The 22351-nt window shown below is 40.9% G+C and overlaps 1 protein-coding gene across 25 annotated transcripts in view; it reads left to right on the forward strand.

Annotated features, from left to right (window-relative positions):
- Dock9 (dedicator of cytokinesis 9) overlaps positions 1-22351 on the forward strand; it is a 239728-nt gene that overhangs the window by 44963 nt on the left and 172414 nt on the right. For 12 of the 25 annotated variants that reach the window (XM_087193040.1, XM_087193044.1, XM_087193051.1 and 9 more), the window contains exon 1: positions 2234-2537. The exons of 5 other annotated variants lie outside the window; for them this stretch is intronic. In XM_087193040.1, coding sequence (XP_087049166.1) covers positions 2340-2537 — 198 coding nt within the window. In that variant the 5' untranslated portion in view covers positions 2234-2339. Of the gene's footprint in view, positions 1-2155; positions 2538-22351 lie in introns of those variants that run through there. 8 more of the 25 variants (XM_087193046.1, XM_087193039.1, XM_087193045.1 and 5 more) reach the window with 4 other exon arrangements.

The raw sequence follows: 22351 nt of genomic DNA on the forward strand, positions 1-22351 counted from the left end.
AGCAATAACAACAAACAGTACTTACATTAAACGAACCCCATCTATGCCTCAGGCACTTAAAAACAACTTAAAGACCTTTTTACCTCTTCACCAAATTTCTTTAATTGGATTAAACCTAGATGCTGCGGTTATCAATAATTGCTAGCTGGGGATCCCTACTGTGCCTTTGAATGTCGGAATAAACACTTGGTTCAGCACACTCAGGATTATGAGTGTGTACACTGGAACTTTGTTCTGTTTGCCATATAGCCTTCTGCATGTATTTAAACCCTTGTGTATCAGTTGCCTACTCTGTAAAATGAGGAAAACCATGTTACATAGAGGTGTATGGATTAAAAAAGTATCTATGCAGGGTTTGAATAGGGCTTGGGATACAGTGAGTACAGTGATTGGCAAATAAATAGACTTTTAAGCTCTTTATTGTTCTCTACAGAATACCAGACTCAATGAATTGGATAACATTTCTGTTTTTAAAATCCAGAAATCTCGGAAGCTTACTAATGGTGGAGATTTGAGGAAGAACTGGGCTATTTAGACTTCTGGAGCCACTGCAGACAGGTTTTGGACTTATTGGTCATGCTGTGCTTTACTGAGGCTGTTTGTTCAGGCTTGTGCCATCATCTTTTCTTATTTCCCTTACCTCTAGGACATTTCTAAGTTTAGATTTAACTGTTACTTCATTTCTGTCCATATGTACTTGAGAATCATTGCTGTTGTTTTCTGTCCTGTTGTAACTTTACAAAGACAGATTTTAAAAATTCATAGGTCATATTATTTTGGAATGCAGCTTTGGTTAGAGAGCCAATATTTACCCTCAAAGATTACTCAAGGTTTAGGAGTTAAGTATTTAAAAAATTATAAAAGCTACTAATTTAAAAAAATGGACTCATTGATTTCTTGTGATTCATCACATCATTATTACCCCATATGCAAGAAATTCAGAGTTTAAGTGACAGATTCAGTTTAGCTGTTGAAATAAAGTGGCCAGAACAGGTGCTGGCGGGAAGGAGGAGTCTAGTGGGCACAGGGTGGCCTCTGAGCTCCTACACAGCCTCTCCTGAGCCGTGCCAGCTCCAGTTACTTTACCTAAAAAGTGGGAAACTTGTACATATACTAGTTTATGTATTTTCTTGGGTGTAATGTGCCTGTGTTGCCTACTGTTGCTATATAATAACTGGATTCATTATTTACTTACTACTCCTACTGTTATCTCCTGTTACTGAGTGCTTTCTCATTTTAAGGAGATAAGAAGAGGAATTAGTGGGAGAAGCTCTAGCATTCCCGGAAGTACAGAGTAATATTTAATCCCATTCTTAGTGCTCATTTTCCATGTAACTTTTTAATAAATTCCTTAGCACTTATGTTTAACTTTCTGGGAGGTGATTTATGTAAGGGGAAAAAAAACCCATTCATTGATTTGGAAAAATAATAAAACCAGTCTTGGCAGGGGGAACACATTTTGGGCCCTATCACCACTGAACTATGGGATGGTGACTCAGCAATTCCCTGTTCTCTTATGTATTAGTTCTATTAATTGATCATTTATGATTATCTTTTCATTTGCCTTTTCAACTGGCTCCTAGGATCCTTGAAGGGAGAGCCATTCTGCCTTCATACTTTCACTGTGATCTTCTTAGTACTTAGTATTAGGCATATTATCTTCTGGTACCTACACATGTGTCGGTGTATTTAAAGAAAGGTTCTGCTTAAAAGTATCGTGGTAAATGTTTTCATTAAACAGAATCCTAACTCACTAATCATGATAGCATCTTTCTGGCATAAAATAGCAGATACATTAACTTTTCCATGCTGCAGTCTGTCCTGGGGGAGAAACTTTCCCACTCTCGCACCTCGTGGGAACACCCTTGCTGGTTCATTCCTGCTTTGATCATCAGCCAAGCATGTGGTGTTTAGCCATAACACACAAGAAAGCATTCTGAAACTATAAGACTCTTAGAGCAGCCAGACAAGTTAGCTAGCTCTTAAGCTCTGCAAGCTTCAGATTGGAAATAATTGTGAAGGATCTAACTGTAACTAGTTTTCTTTAAACCCTGCACTATTTGGATTTGAGTTTATTTGGCCAAGGCTGTGTGGAACAGACACAATGAGCCTGGTATTTATCGGAGAGGCAGTACACTGTGTATTGTTCAGTTTGGGGTTTGTTTTCCTTTGGCCAGCAAGCGGGAGCCTCCCATTTTCCGAGCAGTAGTAACACCCCTGGAGGCTGGCCTTTGCTGTCATGCCTTCCCACTCCACAGGCTCTGCAGACCCAGCCAGTGCAGCTGACCCCTTGCACCTGGGAAGCTAGTTGCCTTTCCCTTCTCGGACCACTGGCATGCATGTGCTTTGCACAGCCAGAGACTTGCAGCTTCCCTCTTTGCAGACTTTCTGACTTGTGTTTTCAGCTGAGAATGCAGGCTGATAAGTGCAGGACAAGCAGTAGAAGTGTCAAAAAGGAGCTGGTGATCGAGTCCCCCCTGAAATACAAGGATGCAGCTCAGGGAGAAGTGGAAGCAGAGAGCCCCCGCCTGATGCTGGTAAGAGGGTGTTGTCCAAAGCATTGCCGTGGCTTCCCCACGCAGTGTGTGTATGATGTTGATTACCTCTAGCTTGTGACTTTAAACCGTACTCTGCCTATCTCTTATGACCCTTTCTCTCTGTCTTTTCTTAAAATTGACTTGGGTTTTGCTTTGATCCTTCCTGATGAGGAAAGAACTCATTTTGTGTTATCTCAGTATCCAGGAGGCTTCTTTGTATAGAACATCTATGTATTGTTCAAATCATGTCCCACCTAGCTGCAGTGTTTCCAAATGTTAACCCAGAGTCACATTTTTAATTGGCAACTGTAGGGTTGAAAAACGATGTGCTTTGCAAAATTAAAACCTTTTTTTTTTACATTATTTATGTTACTGAAAAAATGAGACAGGTGATGGTAGAGGGTTTTAAGGAACATAACCAATGCAACTAAATGCTTTCTCCCTAACTCGTTTTAGCAGGTTTGCCATGGACAGAGTAGAAAAGAACCTAAACTGAGCCAACTAATAGAAAGTTTATGTTCTTAACATTAGCTAAGCTCTTAGGAGTTTGATAAAGAAGTGTTTTGGCAGACTTGGTAAGTGAAGAATGTGAAAAATGGTTGTGTTGCTGTCATCAATGAGTAGGTTGTGCTTCTCTCGGAATTTCTTTAGCACAATAAAGGCACATAATTTTTAAGCAAGCTGCAGAAACCACCAACATGCACTGCAGAGGAGACAATTGAGCCTTTCAAATGATCTGTTAAAAGGATTGTTAAACCAGTACTCAGTGCTTTTATATAGTATTTATGCGTGTGTTTTTAACATGGAGGTTCAGTTGTGGTCACCATAAAGTGTTTGCTTACTAATTTACTTAATTTTCAATTGACGTCTATTGGAATCTGAACTTAAACTTTCCTGTAACAGATTTGATTTGAACTGGGTTGTTTTCCTTGTGACATATGAGTTTGTCTTATACTGTATTGCCCTCAGAATTACATTGCTGACCTTAAACTGAGAAAGTCAATAAAATATGATCGCTTTTCTCACTGCAGATTTTCATCTTAGATATTTCAATTTCTTTTTTTTTTTTCACTCTCTGGTATATGTTGTTTGGAAATGTTATTTATTATAGCAGATTCCTTTCTGCTAGTCTAATAGCTCATTTATCTATTGGGTCACTTGAGCCACTTACATGCTGTATAGATTTAACTGCTTATAGGTCCCAGCAGATGGTAGCTTATGGTTTCTTGGAGAAAGTTATATGGTTTTGGTTCCCTTGTGACTGTTCTTTAAAATCTTAGTGACTGTTCAGATATGTAGGAACATTTGTTTAGAGGAATAAATACACTGTAGAGAGATGTAATTTTTTGAAAATTAAAAAAAATTTTTTAAAAATTACATAGGCTACCTTTAAAATTTTTTACTTCTTCTAGTACTGAAAAAAATTTGTTTATATTTTAGTTATTTGTTTCAATCAGCTGTCCCTGCAGGTGGCTCCATGGGGAGGTTCTTTCCACAGCATGGACGAGGCTGCAGCTGGTGGGACCACTCCTCAGGGATCAGAGGCACTGGCACTGTGCAGAGCTCCACCCTGCACACCTGCATAGAGGTGTGAGGGAGAGGCAAGGAAGCAGTGATAGAATAAAAGCTTCTAATCTGCCAGTGTTTCTTTTCTTCCAGGAAAGTAAGATAAAGAGGGCTAATATCAGAGAAGAGAAGCAAGGATATTTAAGCAAGGCCTCTTCCTATGGCAGATCTCTTTACCTGTAATATAGCTAGGCACAGCCATGAGAATTCAACAAGCATCTGGACACACACCTTGTTTCTCATTAAATTTTGCAACCATGGCCTTGAGATCTGTCTGTTGATGTGCTATTCATTAGTGTTATATCAGTGGCCCACATGCTTATTGAGAATTCCTAAGTCTATGATTTGAGTGAGTTATATGGAGAGATGTTTAAATGTAGGTAGTGTACTTTATTCACGGAGTATTATTTTGAAATCAGTTTCGCTGCTTTTAGTTATGTACACAGGCTTTGGGAGATGATACAACATAGTTTAGAAAGCAAAAAATAATGCATGTAAGAAGAAATGTAAATTGTGCGGAACTGTGGGGTGAAAAGTACTCATCTTTATTCTCCAGAGGTGACCATTATTAATAATTTGTTTTATATGCTTCTAGACTTGTGCATAAAAAAACTGTATATGTGCGTGTGCTTTTGGAAAATGTATGAGTGCAACAGATTTCTGTATTAGTTTTCTCCCAGAACACATGGAGAACATCTTTTTGTCACCTATGTGGGTTTTTTTTTTACCATATATGGATTTAAGCTATTACTTAGTTTTGTTTATAGATCCCCTTTATTCTTTTAATTTAAAATAAACATGAGAGGGCTAGAGGGTGCTGCATTTTTTCAGATCATTTTCTAATGGTTGTACAGTCTTCCATTTTGTGTTTCTACCATAATTTACTGGTTATTTCATTTCTTACTGATTCTTTGCAATTAGTAACAATGCCATAGTAAATGTACTGGCAAATACATCTTAAAGCACTTGTACAAGCTCGAAGCAGTACTTGTTCTGTAGACTTTCTATTAGAATATATTTAGCAATATTGTTTCTTTTCTTTCTGCTAGAGCAACCTTTAAGGTTTCCCTTAGCACCGGCTGCTTGTTCAGGGCTAGCAAAGTCAGGGTTTTAACGAAAAGTGTGAGTTGAACCTTATAATGTTTCAGAAGTGACAGGGTTCAATTTACAGGTATCTGTGTAGGTAGGTCTTGTCCCTGCACTGTGACAGTAAATGGGGGAGGAAGTGCATGGTGAAACTTCCCTTTTCCTATCCAGGCTTCCTGCCAGATCCATTGAAAAATGCCTTTGTGGGCTGTGGATGACTAACAGGGGAACAATCAGGATATTCTTGATGTCTGCATGTTAGTTACCCTGTCCGACGTTTGAATATCTATTTTTGCCCCCCAAACTCTTAAAATAATTCCTGGAAATAATTTATTATAATTGTTATTACTCAGCCATTTAGAGAAAAGGGTGTGGTTTCAGAGAGTCAGTGCCTGAGTTCTATGGCACATGCACCTTATAATCTCAGGAGTCTGGGAGGCTGAGGCTGGAGGATTGCAAGTTTAGGCCCAGCCTGGAAAACTTAGTGACTTAGTGAGACCCTGTCTCAAAATGAAATAAAATGTGTAAGTAAATTTAAAAGGGTAGTGGTGGTGCTGGGGATATAGCTCATTGTAAAGGCCCTGGGTTTAATCTCCAGGAAAACGCGCACACACACGCACACGCGCACACACACACACACACACACACGACACACACACGGCTCTAGGTCATTTTATGTGACAGCTCTTTGGGACTGTGGGCAAGTAAGGACTCCAGCATAGGTATGATTATGGGATGTTGAAGTTTAAAAGACAAGAAGAGCTAAATTTTTATATGTAGGGCATATTTATTAGGTATTTTTAGAAAAGTATTTTTTCAGAGATGTCTTTTGGATTTTTCATTTTTTTCTGGGATCTTTAACTGTTAAACTGAATTCTTACTTGAATATTGCACGAACATTTCTAGTGAAATAAACATGTGACATAGCAGCATATGTGCCCAGTAGAGAGAGGACCAGAAAGGACTTGGCTTCCGGTGGGCGAGTCAGTGCATTACCTGGGACTCCAAAACCTTTGGGAGACCTCTGTCTTCCAAACACAGAGAGAATAAGGCTGGAACACCTTTTCTCTCCCTGCAGTCTCTTTGCTGTAAAGACAGTTCTGGGAATAAAGTAAGCAGCAAAACCTAAAGTGTAAGCTTATGGGTTTTTAATATGCTCCACTTTAGATTACTGTGATTGGGTTAAATTATGCTTAAAGTTTTTTTGCTCTAAATCCATATAAACGTCTATAGGAAAAATTAATGAAATTTTGTTGATGATGTTTAGTAAGTAGTTTCTTCATTTTTATAGTATTAGGAGGTGTAAGAGAGAAGCTCCTGCCAGCTTCATGTAGTGATGTAACCAGTGACAAAACCAGGAGATTTTATTTATTCAGAGATGCAAGCCTTACTATTATGCTCCTTGTGTTTCCCCTTCATTTTTTCATTAGTTGACTTAACTCACATTTATAAGTCTTGAGATTTGCTAAACTTATTGGATAGTGCATTCAAGATATAGAGGCCCTCTCCCCAAGCAGAACAAAAGGGTTAATTCCTTTTTCTCTTTTTCTTTGTGGTGGTACTAGGGATTGAACCCAGGGGCACTCTACTGCTGAGCCACATCTCCAGCCTCTTTTTATTTTTTATTGAGACAGGGTTGATATAAGTTGTTCAGCTAGGACTTGAATTTATGGTCCTCTTGCCTCAGCCTCTGGAGTGCTGTGACACATGATTTTTTTTTTTTCCTCTTGCCTCAGCCTCTGGAGTGCTGTGACACATGTTTTTTTTGTTTTGTTTTGTTTTTTTACAGTAGATGTTAATCTCACCTGTCCTTTCCAAATACTTAGGCAGACAACACTGAAATCATCATCAGCTCCAGGAAGGACATGCTGTTGGGTTTTTAGCAAATTAAGCAAACACTGCTGACTTAGCAATAGACTTAGGAACTGTTCTTAATATTATAAGCAGCTAATTAATAGGCAGTCAGACAGGGACAGGCCCTTGAGGGAGTCAGTGCAAAAGACAAGAACACACCAAAATTGGCTGGAAACACATCTATTGAAGGCCAGGCCTCAAAATAAAGATAGAATGACCAGGCCTATATGTCTGCCCAAGGGATAAAGAGTAACTTGAGATTGACTGTGATTGGTATCACCTGGTCTAGTAAATTCCATATAGACATCAGTCACCTAGGTGGGTGACCAGAACATGTGGACATACCCCTTCCCAAAAATGCCTCTGTTCTTTCCATGTACCTTGCTACATGACTCACTTTCTATTGGATCAGTATTAGTTAAGTGGCTATACTTGGAATCTTATTGGTTGATTACAGTTTGACTCAGGTTGTACTCACTTTGTTTTGCTTTGTAAAACATTCTTAGAGAAATGACCTCTGTGCCAAACCACTTTTGGGACTCCTCCAGTCTCTCAGAAGATATCACTCAATCTTTCCTACTCTTAACTTCTATTATTCTTTGGAATTCATTCTTTGATTTCAGGGAACATGAATTTGGCATATTTGACATCTAGCAGGTTGGGAGTTATATTTCTCCTATATCACTAGAAAAAGTTGCATGAATGAGGCTCCAAACCTATTTTACTGCTGCAAACCTATTTTGGTGGTCAGTAGAAGGAATCTTTGTGAGGAATGCACGCTTAGATGAGGTAGGAATGAATTTCATAACTGTACTCAACTTGCAAAACTATCCGAGAGAAGGAGCTTCCACAACTTGTGTCATTACCTCATTATAATGCGAAACCACTGTTACCTTCTGGGATTCCTGCTTGTATAGAAGCCTGAAATCTACCCCTCTCTGGCATGTTTCTTTCATAATTCTCATATTCTGTTGTCATTGTGGAGGTGTGGAATGTAGCAAGGTCATGCCAGTTGTCTTTTATTTTGATGTAACAAAAATATGACGTCTTGGTTGGTGCCAGTTACTGTTTTACACCTGTTCAGTGCATCCTTTCAGTTAACCCTCACAACTCTGGAGGCAAGCATTAGCTGTCATTATTCCTCTTTTTACAGCTAAGGACAGAGAGGTTTGGTAACTTGGTCACAACCATGCCTTTAGTAATTGGCAGAGCCAAGATTTGTAGACTTCTGGTCAGGTTATCTAAGCTCCGGGCCTGGACACATGCATTGTTTATTAACAAAAATGAACATATTCACTTGAACTTGGCATTGGGCATATAAAGATGAACAAGAAAGGTAAAAACAGGCTGGGCATAGTAGTACATGCCTATAATTCCAGTACTCAGGAACCTGAGGCAAGGGGATGGAAAGTTAAAAACCAGCGTAGGCTACATACATAGCAAGTTCAAGGCCAGCCTAGATGATGTAGCAAAATCTTGTCTCAAAAAAAAGGTAAAAACACATTACCCTCAAAAATCTTAAAAATTGTTTTTAAAAAAGCCAATTTAGAAGTAATAGAGCAATAATGGTTGAATAACACCAGCAGATAAAGGAAATGATGATCATGCCTAAAGAAGTTGCAAAGATGAATGAAATGTAGAGTGGCATTAGAAAACATTCTTATGTTGGATGGTACATTTTATCATTTTCACAGAGGGTTACAGAAGAGCATAGATGGAATATCATGCTTGCTTCGGCAGCACATATACTAAAATTGGAACAATTGATGGAATATCTGAGAATTTGGAGGCATGGTGTTTTCTACCTAGATTTCTTTTTTATATTTGTAGTACAGTCTAGGATAATTCTGAAATGTTTATTTCCTAATCAGTAAGATGGTTGCTATGGTTCCTGTTGCATATAAGAGAGGCTGCCATTTGCCCAGGTGTGCTCTACTATTTGAAAGACAGTGCCTTGCCAGGTGTGGGTGGTGCATGCACTTGGGAGGCTGAGGCAGGAGGATTGCTACAGATTTGAGGCCACCCCGGGCTACATAATGAGTTCAAGGCTAGCCTGAACTACATAGCAAGACCCTATCTCAAAAAACCAAAATAAACAAACAGAAAGAAAAAGAAAGACAGTAGCTAAATACAAGGCAGCAGAAGTTAGTTATAAGCAGCTAGTGGCATGGATGGCCCAGTAGAAAGCATTTGAGAAGCCAAAGGCCTAATTTTTATCCCTATCTTCCTCTGAATCTCTGCAGATTACCACCACTATCCCCTTTCTTTGCGGGCTTCATTTTCTCATCTCTTAAACTGAGAAACAGGTAGCAGATAATCTCTCCAGTCTTTCTTCTGGGGCTCAAGCTCCATTTTAGTATCTTTGACCCCACAAGAATCTGTGTTGGAGTCTGATTTAGGACCCTGGAGTCTTAGTTTCCGATTTTAAACTTAGTTTATTTAAAATTGTTTGGGCTTTGGATTGTTGGGGCTGTAGAATGAGATATGGCATTAAGACCACTGCATAAGGCTTGGAAATGAATAAAAGGGCAACAGAATTTAAAGACAGCAGGGAAAATTAGAAGATACAGGGAGCCTTTGCTAGAGCCTGCAGATAGCACATGACTGACTGACTGTGAGAATAAGTTTAGAATCAAGAAGGTTTAGAAATTAATTTTTCCTTTACTTAGACCAGAAGTTTGAAATACCTTAATGTGATGCCACTACAGGGAGGTTTTCTTGGATGTTTTGGGGCTTTGAAAGTTTTTTGGGCTCCCTTTCCTGACAAGTGTATGTGCCACTGACTGTGGGCCTCTAAGGGCTCTGCTAAGCTTTTTGGGGAGCCAGCCTCACAGTTCTGTTTTGGGACCTCGGTGCTGTGGAGCCTTTCCTCTCAAGGGAAAGCACAGTGTGATGCCAAGAGCCCAGCACTTACTCTCAGGAGACCCGCTCGCCATTTCTAAGCCAAGACTGGGTCAGATGGAGGAGGGAGAAGTGCTGCCCTCCAGATCCTTTATCTCCCCAGGGCTCAGGATTGCCTGGTCAACCCCCTGTGCAGTCCTTCCTTACTCCACACTTTCTAAAACTTGGAGATGGTTAGTCTCATGCTTCAGACCTCTCGCCGATTCTTCTTAGCAAAGGGTAAAGCATGGCCTCCTGGCCTCTCAAAAGTTGACTCTGAACTTGCCTGCTGGCTTCATCTGCTGCAAGCTTCCAAAATGTGTCCAAAGCAGCTTTACTGTCCTCGTTGTTGCTTTTGGCTTCTCAGCTTGGTTCTGTAGTCACTCTTTAGGAAATGTATTGGCAAAGAACGGTTGTAGAAAGGGCTTCTAGGGGAGACTGGATCTGAGAATTATTCTCCCTTTCTTTTCCCCTCTTCTGCCTTTGGAGATTTATGGAGGTTTTAGCCGCCAACGTCCAGATATGTTGTATTGCCAAAAAATAAAAAGGTATGTAACTGGAGGAACCTGTCTGACTTTCTATGTGAATGCTGTGCTGTGTCTCCTACCTCTCCTGTGCTTTTGTTAAAATGTTACTTAACATTTTATGGGAGTACTTGAATATGAAAGTGTAAGATTAGTTTCCCAAAACCTAAGCCCTCTCTGTTCCTCTGATTGAGCACCCCTCTCTGTTGTCAGTACCGCTTCTTCCTGGTAGCCTTATCTGAAGGCCATCTTTGGTGGTCAGGGTAAGCTTGGAGTGACCACTGTGGGACTTTATCCCAACAGCTTCCCAGTGAACTGGTCCTGTCTGGAACAGGTGGTGGAGATCCACAAGATACAGGACGAAGAAAACAGGCTTCTTAGTGGTATGAAAGTTGTTTGGAAAGGTGGGACCAGATTGTTTTGTCTCCACTATGGTAGTTTTTCCAAAAATCTCTCTTCCCAAGTAAAAATTTTAGGAAGTGAACTGCCCTTTATTTTGCAGTAGAATTTAAAAAATTACCTGTATAAGACCAGGGATTTAGCTCAGTGGTTCTGCCGCCTGCCTTGCAAGTGCAAGGTCCTGAGTTTAATCCCCAGTACCAAAAAAAAAAAAAAAAAGGACAAAAATTACCTGTATACTGGCCACATGTGGAGATGCATGTCTTGCCCAGGACTCTGGGAAGCTGAAGCAGGAGGATTACAAATTTGAGCCTAGCCTGGGCAACTTAGTGACTTAGGAAGGTCCTGTCTAAAAATAAAAAAAGAACTAGGAATATTGGTCAACGTGAAGGCCCTGGGTTCATCCCACACTAATGGGGCAACTGCTACCCCAAAACAAAAATCCAATCCCTCGAAAAAACAATCTGAATATTTAAAATTTCCTAAGTCTCTAATACTGCTAAATAGAATTACAACATGACCTATACTGTGTATGTAATTTAATCTTTTCTAGTAGCCAAGTTAAAGTAAAAAGTAAAGAGGTACAGATCGTTTTGAAGATAATTTTAATCCAGTATTTCCAAATTATTATCTTTTTTGCATTTATCCTTACAAAAATATCACTGTTTTATATTCTTTTAATCATATGTTTTTGATATTTAGGGTCTATTTTGTACCTATTCAGCACATCTGAATATAGAATAGCCACAGCATTGAGTGCCCAGTAGTCACATGGGGCTAGTAATCATGCCACTGAAAACTGCCTGCAGGTCAGTCAATTAACAGATTTCATAGATTAGAAGCCTAAAAATAGAACGTTGTCATGTTAAGGGTGAGTCATTGAATGAAGTAACATATTTGTGACTCTGTAGGAGAAAAATGGATAATTTAAGTATAAGGTTAGATTTTCCTTGCAAAGATCATACCCCAAAATACTTGATTATAATGTAAATTATATACCTCCTAATGGCATTAATGTGTGTTCAAGCATTCAAACCTGATACTTGGGGAAGGCACAGTATTTTGGGGTAAGATTCTTAAGGACTTTGCCTTCTGTCTCTCCTGTGGTGAGAGTTGATGCTTGGGCAGTCAGAGCCTGGCAGAGGTCAGGGGTGGGCAGAAAGCCCTACTCTTCTGTCATCTCTGGTAATATGGAGATAGAAGTATCTTGGGGAGGAACTGAGGCATTGGGCAGGTGCTTCTGGTTCTAACAATCTGAAATTCCACCATGCCTATTGTTTATGTGTGATGGGGAAGGTCCTGGGCTTGGCTCAGGATACACAGGGTTCACCATCTGTGTGAACTTCATTAAATCATCCAGCTTCTTTGAGTGTCAGTTTCCTCATCTGAGAAATGAAGATGCCACCATGCAGAGTTTCAGGGGAAGTTTAATGAGAGAAAATGCATGTAATCTGGCAAAGATGTGTATGTTATAGGGTTTGTATTCAACTGAATCTGAACTATGCATAAGCACATATGACAACCCCCCAACACCATTAGGTGGTTCCTGCCCTGTACTAAGCACTATATGTGGAAACCCTTCAATAATCCTTGATGATGGGAACAGAAATTGCTACTTTTCCTGTTTTCAGATGAAGATATGGAGAGTTAAGGGGTTAAGTAAGCAACTTGCCCCAAAGCCAGTAAGCAGTCAAGCTAGGATTTCTTGAAAATACTTTTTAATATGAAAATTCTCAAACATTACACAAAAATAGGTGGACTGGAAGAGTGGCTATCAAATTGAGTGGACATCAGGGTCGTAGGGAGGGTTTGTTGAAACATTATTGGGCCCCATCCCAGAGCTGCTGATTCGGGGGCCCGGGGTGAGTTTGTATTGCTGCTTGCTGATGCTGCTGGTCAGGGAGCAAGCATTGAAACCTACTGGACTGGCATGATGAACCAGTATGTGCCATTTCCAACACAGTAAATATATTTGGGACCAGAATTTAAAGTCTTAACTCCTAACACCTGCTCTTAGCTGGTCTTGGCCTGCCTTTCTGTCAAAAGTGTGCAGGATCTCCTTTTTGAGCCACTTATATTATGATTATTGCATTCCCCATCCCCAGCATCTTAATATGGGTCCTTTAAAGTAAGTTGTTTTCAAATCAGACTAAACTGGCTTTTAGAGCCTTTTGGTTGACCTCTTCATTTCAGAATTTCAAAAATAGTTTTCATTGACCTAGGAAGAATTAAGAATTTTAGGCCATAATACTAAAAAAGGAAAGAAAAAAATTGGGTAGAAAAGAGTCTGTAGTATAGATTTACGATAGAATTAATACAGCCATCATAGTGCATCTTTTTCTTTTTTTGCTCTCATTATCCCTTCTCACCTATGGAAAATGGCAGGCAGAATTAGCAGGCAGGAGAACGTGAGAGACACATGGTGGGCCCGGCCCCAGGCTCTCTGTCATGTTAGCACACTCTGTTCTCCTTACAGCCTTCCTTGCCATGCTTTGTGTGTGCCCTGTGCCAGAAGAGACAGAAGACATGGTAAGGACTGTATTTAAAAGAGGGCTGTTTCCATTCCTCTCAGCTCTCTCCTTATGTGACCCAAGGGGCACAGAGCATGCAGTAAGTTCCCTGAAGTCCTGTCTTGTCTTCCTGTCCTCATTAACATTCTCAGCAGCATCGCCATTGAGCTGAGCTGCGCTGACTAAATGGGAGCAGTTATGTGGCTTTTAGTTAATTGGTATTACTGTTATTACTATCTTTATTATTACCTCCATTTTCATTATATTTTTCTTACACATTTTGTAGATGCTGTTGATTTGAAAGTCTTTCGCTCTGTTCATTTTAGAAATAGGATAATTTTGGAAAGCCATGGTTGCTTATAAAAATATCAGATACACCCCAAAGAATTAAAAGAATCATACCACAGTGATATATGTGCACCTATGTTTATAGCGGCACAGTTCGTAATAGCTAAGGTTTGGAAACAGACCAAGTGCCCATCAACTGGAAACTGGATAAAGAAGATGTGCCGAAGCAAGCACGAAGATGTGGTTTTTTAATAAAATGGAGTACTACTCAGCCATAAAGAACGAGAAACTAGAGTCATTTATAGCTAAATGGATGCATATTGAGGCCATCCTCTTAAGTGAAATAAATAGGACACACATGTGTAAATACTGAATCGTATCTCTAGTGTGAGAAACTGAAAGTGTAAATAAGGATGAAAGTGATTAAAACGAGTAATTGATAATTTGAAATAGGAAAAGGCCCAAAGGTGCAGGGGTGGCGGGAGGAGAAGGGGAAAGAGAAGAAGGGAAAGGAAAAATTATGAGAAAGAAAAAAAATGGAAACAAAGTCTATGTAAGTAGGGAAGGGTGGTGGGGGTGAAGGGTGCATAGGTAATGGGGAAAAATAGGAACCAAGATACATCATGTACAGGTACAAGCACCCAATGATAAATGTAAATGTATTGTTTACCTAAAATGTACCAATTAATACATAAATTTAAAAAAACTTTTAAAAAAATCAGATACAAAACCCATACTTTTGTCCTTCCATTAAATTGATTGATTTTGAATGTCTAGATTTTATTAATATGGGCATGTCTTATTAAATAAAATCTTCATTCAGTGACAAATTCTCTAATTTGAGTGCTTTTTAAAGTGCTTTATAAAAGGGGAATTCAACATTTTATTACTGTTTGTGATATAAAAAACTGAATTCACAAGTGTGTCATTGTTGGTGTTAGTCTGTTCTGAGGATAGCACCACATTGCAGCATAAGAAATATATTTAGGTATCTGACAGTTTGATGTTGCTTATGCATCCCTCTAAATGGTCTCCATGTCATTAACTCTTGTGGTTTAATGCTCAGCCTTGAACTTACTTCTCAAACTAAGCTTGGTGTTACAGTTTGTATCTAGATGTCCTCCCACAGCCTTATGGGCTCTTGATGGGTTTATGGGAGGTGACTGAATCCTGGATATGTGATACTGGACTGGATTAGTCCACTGCTGGGTTTACAGCTGGGGATGATGTTGGGAGGTGAAGCCTAGTGGAAAGAGGTGGGTCACTGTGGGCGTGGCCTGGAAGTATATATCCTTCCTTTGTATATATATCCTTCCCTTGATCCCTCTGCTTTGCCACCATGTGATAAGCAAGGCTCCTCTGCCATGCCTCTCTGCCTTGGAGTCAGCTGACTGTGGACTGAAACCTCTATATAAACTGTGAGCCAAAATAAACTTTTCCTGCTTTAAGTTGTAGGTGTCTGGTTTTGTTTCTCGGCAGTGAGAAGGTAACTAAGACACTTGGATAAGGTTCTTTTTTTCCTCCTGCGTTTACATTATGTGCTTACTGCATGTTGTCAAAGTGCTGAAACTAAAATGTTGGTGTTGTTTTGATAGGGGTTGAAGAGACAGCCTGGGCAAAGGCTCAGGAGACTCCTTCCCTGGGGCAATATTCTCCCCTTCAGTGCTGAGTTTCTCCATCAGTAAAACAAAAGGGCCAGGTCAGGTAATCTCAGATTCAAATGTTTGCACAAATGTGTAGTGTTAATATTACTGAACTTCCTGTACCTTTTAAAACAGCATGTATTCAGACAGCTTCTAGATCATTCTCCCTACACACACTAATGAATAGTGTGGAGAAGTACTTGTATTACCAAATGAGAACGGGCTTATATCTTGATTATTGTATTCTCCTGGATTAAGGGCAGAGGATAATGTCTACTATGAAGTGATAGGAGGCCATCTTCCTTTGGCTGGAGAACGGTGTGAGATCTAGTTGTATGGCCCTCAGTTCCTGTGCTCCTTTTTTTTTTTGGTACCAGGGATCGTACTTGGCCCCTTGCGCTTGCGTAGCAGGCGTTGAAAGCCCTGTGCTTCTTCTAATGCTGGTTTCCTCAGAGCCTTTTTATTCTGGCTCACCTGCCACTCTGGCCTCATCTTTCCCTTCAGGCTGTAGTTGTAGTCTAGGGGTGATTATCCCAGGTGAACTAATCACTGGTACCCCTTCAAACAAATACTCTTCAAATATTTGCTTACGTTGTGGAGGAGAAACTGAGGGCTTCATGGGGAAAGGTGAAGCAGAGACCCCTGTGAGGAGCTGTTTCTCTTGGAGTCCGTTGTTATCTACCCATTCAGAGAAACCAAGGCCCAGTGCTTGACCAACTGTTGTTCCTCAAACACATCCATTCTGAGTCCTATAGCTCACCTCAGGCATCAGCCATATAGAGTACAGTATTTTCAGAAAGGCATATTCACTAATCAAGTTTTCTCCATCATGTTGGGTTTCCAAGTATCCTGAAGTACCCCAGAGAGAGGTGCCCCATACCCTGACCTGCCTCCCCCAGCCCTTCCAGAAGATCTGATCCAGTTGTTCTGAATGACTTGCTGCTTCCTGAACTTACCATGTTCAAGGAGGACTTATGATTCTGATGAAGCTGGTTTCAAGATCCTCTCAGAGTCTTGGGCGACTCTAGCTGATTTATTGCCATTATTTTGTATTTAGCCCCTCCCCACCTCTCATTCTACAAGATTCAGGCCTCACGAAATGTGATTACATCCACGAACATGCTCCCTAGAGTCTCCTTTTTCTCTGCAGGGAATCCTTAGCTCACCCTGATTCTGGCTGTCACGTTCGGCTCCTGCATCCTCCTTTAGGAAGCACCCCACATTGTTTTTTTCACTTGTCCTATACATAGTTCACACTAAATTCCAGGTGTAGTTCTAGGTACTAGAGAAGGCAGAAAGTCAAACAGAAGTCTATCCTCATGGAGCTTATAATCTAGGAAGGGTGAGGTCAGGTTTGTTCTAGTGGGTCCAGTACCATTTGTGGTGGATTAATTACTGGTCAGTTTAAGTGGGAATGCCCAGCCAAACTCAGTCATCCTGGTTCTGGGAGTGGAAGACCCACCTAAGGATTGTTGCCAGAACAACATAAAAGGAGAACGATAGGAGAAGATTGCATGCTGCTGATTTCCCAGGAGAAGCTTTGTTAGGGTTGGTTTTCTTTATAGGAACTCTGCTGTTCCTGTTGGAGGAGCTCGGTCCTTGCTATCTCTGGGATGGCTGCTGTTCTCTTCAGGGGAGCTCTGGTCTTCGCTTTTGTCTTGGATGTCACTTCCTGGCTCCAGTACAGATCATTCAGCCTCTGGCACAGATCCAAGACCCTGCCCACACAGACTTTCTAGCTTCCAGCACTGGCCCTTGGGCCTTCCCGGTACAGATCCTTGATACAGACTTGCATGAGACATTGCCATGGGCCCTAGGCTTTTGGCTGGACTTGTGCAGAACATTGCTATGGGATCGAGGCCCTTGGCTGGATTCTTTGTGTCTCTAGAATGTGGTAGATCTCTTGCACTCTTCTGCATTTGACTTTTTGGGAAAATATTATAAGACAATCCTATAAATTTATGTGTCCTGTATTAACTCTATTTCCTTGCAAACCTTGACTACAACACCATCCTTGGGTCCCCATTGCTGTCACTCATTCTAGTGTACTTGTTCACATGTATGTCCTTTTTCTGATTGTGAGCACTCTGGGATGAGTGCTGCATCCTTTTTCCTCTTTCTGTCTTTTTTTCTTTTCTTTTCTTTTAAAATTAAATCTCCATGTCCCAAAGACTTGGAACAATGCACATGGGCAAGCTCAGTAAATCTCTGTGGTGAGAAGGAACACATAACTGTAGTAACATCTGTGCACGAAGAGACACAGCTGTTGAATTCCTGTGCCCCACTCTAACTGTAGGAAAATTATTCTTTCGATCTAACCATTTCAAGAAGCTCTTGGTGGGAATTTGTAGTGAAAGTCCCATGTGAGAGGATAGTGCAGGACAGTGGCTCATGTGGTCACACTTGTTAGCACTTGGGTTCAGAAGGTCCCTCCTACCTTGTCCCCATCCCTGGGAACAATGCTAGTGACCTGTTGGCAACATTGGAAACACTGAAAATGGACTAAGTTTCATGGAGAATTTTTGTGTCTGTCCATCAAGTAGCTTTTATTGCCATGCAGAGAAATCAAAGAAATCTTAGATTCTTTATAAGCAAGAAAGATGAATTTCTCACTTGTTAAAATAGAATGCTCCAAGAGTTGCCATTTTCTTAATTTGCTATTTCAAGAACTGGCATTTAGGAATTTAGCTTGTGTTAACATCTAATAACCAAAGCACAAGGGCAAGAAATAACTAGAAAGAAGCTCTTGTGCCTGAGGGAAGAACAGTGGAATTACTTTGTTCATTTGAGCTTAGCTCTTCCCATGGTTTTCAAAGCTTTGTACATGTTTGGCTGAAGTTGGACTAATTTTGTGGGTGAATGCTCTCCAGGGCTGCTGGATTCCAGAGGAATCTCATTTTCCTGGCGCTGAGAAGATTCCCTGCTTCTGATTGCCTTTGGATCTGGAATTTCAGTTTGCATGAATGTGGGCCACCTGACCCGAAGCAGCACCAGCTGTGGGCAGAGTGAGTTCAGAAGGCCTGAAAGAGTGGTCGAGGCGCAGCATCGTGACACCATAAGCATGGAAGATCACTGGGGGCTCCTATGCTCAGTAGACGGGGGTGGTGTGGCTTCCATAGCTGTGCACAACCTCTGCCCTTGTTGACCCTTGAGATATGGAGCTTTTTCTCCCAGGCCATTCAGATTACAGGGCCCATGCCTCAGGCTATTCCTGCAATCTCATTTTTGGAAGCCAAGGTTCTGATTGTTAGGAAACTATCTGTGGGCTCTGGGCCTCACAGACTGTAGAGCAGAGCTTGACATTTTTCCCCTGGATATGCATCACATAACCCTCCTAAGCACTGTTCCTAGGTGCTTCTTTCTTGTCTGCTCCCTCTGGAGCCAAATCCTAGACTGCTGCTTTTGTGGAGAGCTGCTCTAAGTGGAGTGGGCTAAAGTGTTTCTCTACACCTCGACCCCCAGCCCTCAATTACTGTTCTCAGTCCTTTCTGATGTAAACTGCATCAATACTCAACTCAGCTTCTAATGTAAGAATCTATTTCTGTTTGCTTTGGGTTCAGCCCCTGATTTTCGACATCATCTCTGGTATACAGTGTTTTCTATGTTATGTCTTTTTTCTTTCTTTTGTCATTTTGCTATTAGCGTGATGTTCCTGTTGTCAGTCTCGTCTCAGCCCAATGAATTCCTTTTTCTAGTGGGCTGTTGCCTCCCCCTCCTGTGAGCATCTGGAAAGGCTTAGTGGCACTAAAGAACAGTGAACAGCTGTAACCAGTGAATCATAAAGAGGACTAGAAAATAGGCCATTATTCTCTTAACCCGCAATTGAGTAGATACAGTGGCGTGACTTCTGGGGATCCATTTCCAAGGTTCCACCACTCATCTTCCCTCACCTCTGCCTCTCCCACCTCTAGGAGCCTTTCTCTTCTGTCTTCTCTCCTGTGACTCCTTCTGGTCCCCATTCCCTGTCTCCTTCTACCTGACCATTCTCCCTCTCCCTCTAACAATTCCCACACCGAAGGCCTTCAGTAGAAGGGAGGCAGGGAAGCACTATGCCAGTTTGGTTTTAAAGCAAGAGCTTTTTACTTTGTTCTTACTCAAGTGACAATGGATCCCTTTCCCGGGAGTTGGTCATTCTGTCCTGGATAGTGTTCCCTACAGCTACCGAGGACATCTGGTCACCAAGAGTTATTTCATCAGAAGACCTTAGGGTTTGTGCAAGTTTGAAACTTTCACATTCCTTGCTACAGGTTAATCCTCCATAAGATTTCCTGTATTGGTGAAGTCGGCCTCACAGGTGTTCCTGGTTAACACACATCATCCAGGCTTTCACAGAAATGCTGACTGTTGCACTGTCCTTCCTGTGCATACTATGGTTGAGCATTGACGCGCAAAGATCATTAGAAGGGCAGCTCAGTGTGAGAAATAAGAGTTCCGTTTGGTGGAAGACTGTCTTGATCCAGTCCAGTCCTGTTAGAAAGTTGGTGGGACATTTGGGGCTATTAGCTCAATTTGAGTGGGGTCACTTGTTGAATGGATTAAGTGTGATCATCTGAGTGAAAACACCTTGAAAGTTAAACGTTGACACTTAAAATAAGGTAAAACTGATATCTGCAACATCATATCCTGTCATTGAGTACCTACAAAATACCTTCAGGGTAAACAGTAATTCATCTAATTAACAAAAACATTATTTGGTGTCCTAACTAGGCAAAACTGATCTTTGAATAATTTTTTTATCATGAAACTTTCTAATCAGCCCAAATTTAGTCAAATAGGTGAGAAGTAATCATTAAGTTCCTTTAAAGATGTAAATTTTTTTTTTCTACTTTTTGTTTGTTTGTTTGTTTTGGTACTAGAGACTGAACTCGGGTCCTTATGCTTGCACGGCAGGCGGTGAAACTACTGAGCTAAATCCCCGGCCCAATTTTTTTTTTCTATATTGACCCACAAACAGGAAGCACTTCTGAAGTTAAGGATGAAAAATTAATATAAAGAATTACATGGAGCCGTGGATTTAGCTCAGTGGTTTTGCCGCCTGCTGCGAAAGCGCAAGGGCCCAAGTTCGACCCCCAGTACCAAAAAAAAAAAATTACATGGATGAAAAGTTCTTAACTATGGGAGCAGGGGAGTAAAGCTACTCTAAAGTGTGGCTAGCAGACCAGGCCATGGGTCAAAACTGGCTGTTGCCCATTTTTTGTGTGTGTAAATAAAAAGTTTTATTGTAATACCTCTATGCCCATTTGTTTTCCTATTGCCCCCGGCTACTTGTGCATTACAGTGGCAGAGTTTACCAGTTGTGAAAGAACAAACTGGGAAGATCCCTCCACTGGGCACCACTTGGAGGGAGTGTTATTGTGGCCTAAGAGATGGTGGCAGCGTTTACACAGGTGGTTTGCAGAGGTGTGGCAAGGGGAGTTAGTGGGCATCGAGCTGCCCACACGACACTCCAAAGGAGGTTGCTGCTTTGATGCAGTGAAATTTCTTTGATGGCTACTTTGAGGGTGCCAATACAGCTTCCTAGAGGCTGTGCATTCCTGTGTGTTACAGGGAAAGCCTCAGCGGGCTGCTGTGCTCTAAGTAAATGTAAGACAAAGCAAACCCAAACCAACAAAATATTGGAACCTAAGAAAGGCCCTTTCTCAGCAGTGTCTTTACAGCATCTTCTGCTGTCAAGGGCTCACATTGTATACTGTCTTCCACAAGGTTTGAGAGAACTTCACCCCTCCCTGAGGGAGCGGAGCTGATGACCTGTTGTAAAGGGGTGGGAGGCAGATGCACCCAACTAAGGATTACCCCATGCAGCACGTACCCATGCAGGTGGCCCAGGTTCACCATGAAGCAATAGCTTCTTGGTCCCACTGTCAAGTGATTGATACTGTGTAAGTCCCGGGAAAGCGTGGGGTCTGTGCCATTCTGCATACTTTTTCATCTGACCTCCTCATAATGGAATTTTAGAAAGCTATATGCATATTTGGGTTTTATTGGGAATATGGACAATGTTCCTAAGGAATGTTATTAATTATGACATACATTCATTTTGCTAACTAGCATTTATTGACTGATTATTATATGCAGTACAGGAAACAGAAATGAAAGGGTGAATTTTTTTTTTTTCTGTTAAGTTTATTGGTTCATTTTTAGGTAGACAATACAGTTACATTCATCATTGGGATGTTGTACCTGTACATGATGTAATCTTGATTCTTATTTTTTCCCCATTCCCCTGCCCTCCCTTCACCCCCCCTACCCTTCCCTATTTACCAAGACTTTATTTCCATGTTTTTCCTTTTCTCATATTTTTTTCTTTTCCCTTCTTTCCTTTCCCCTTCCCCTCCCACTTCCCCTGTTCCTTTAAACATTTTCTTCCTATTTCACAATATCGATTATACATTTTGATTCATATTTACACTTTTAGTTTTTCACACCAGAGAAACTATTCGGTATTTACACATGTGTCCTATTTTTTCACTTAAGAGTATGGCCTCAATGTGGATCCACTTAGCTATAAATGTCTCTAGTTTCTCATTCTTTATGGCTGAGTAGTACTCCATTTTATTAAAAAACCACATCTTCTTTATCCAGCCTCCAGTTGATGGGCAGTTGGGCTGTTTCCAAGTTTTAGCTATTACAAACTGTGCTGCTATAAACATGGGTGTGCATATATCATTGTGGTATGATTCTTTTAATTCTTTTGGGAAGATACCCAGTAGAGGAATAGCTGGGTCAAATAGGACTTCCAATCCTAATTGTTTGAGGTATCTGCATATTGATCTCCACAGTGGTTGTACCAGTCTGCACTCCCACCAACAATGGAGAAGGGTTCCTTTCTCCCCACAACCCCACCAGCATTTGTTATTGGTTGATTTCATGATGACAGCCATTCTTTGTGGGGTGAGGTGGAATCTCAATGTTGTTTTCATCTGCATCTCTCGAATGACCAGTGATGTTGAACATTTTTTCATATGTTTATTTTCTGCTTTTACATCTTTGAGCAATATATGTTTGTTTCAGATGCCCATTTTTGAATTGGGTCTTTATATTTGGGGGGGGTCTGATTTTTTTGA

Source organism: Heterocephalus glaber, unplaced genomic scaffold (assembly GCF_053883595.1).
Source record: "Heterocephalus glaber isolate CG9 unplaced genomic scaffold, H.glaber_assembly_v1.0 deba00001578, whole genome shotgun sequence".
NCBI lineage: Eukaryota > Metazoa > Chordata > Mammalia > Rodentia > Bathyergidae > Heterocephalus > Heterocephalus glaber.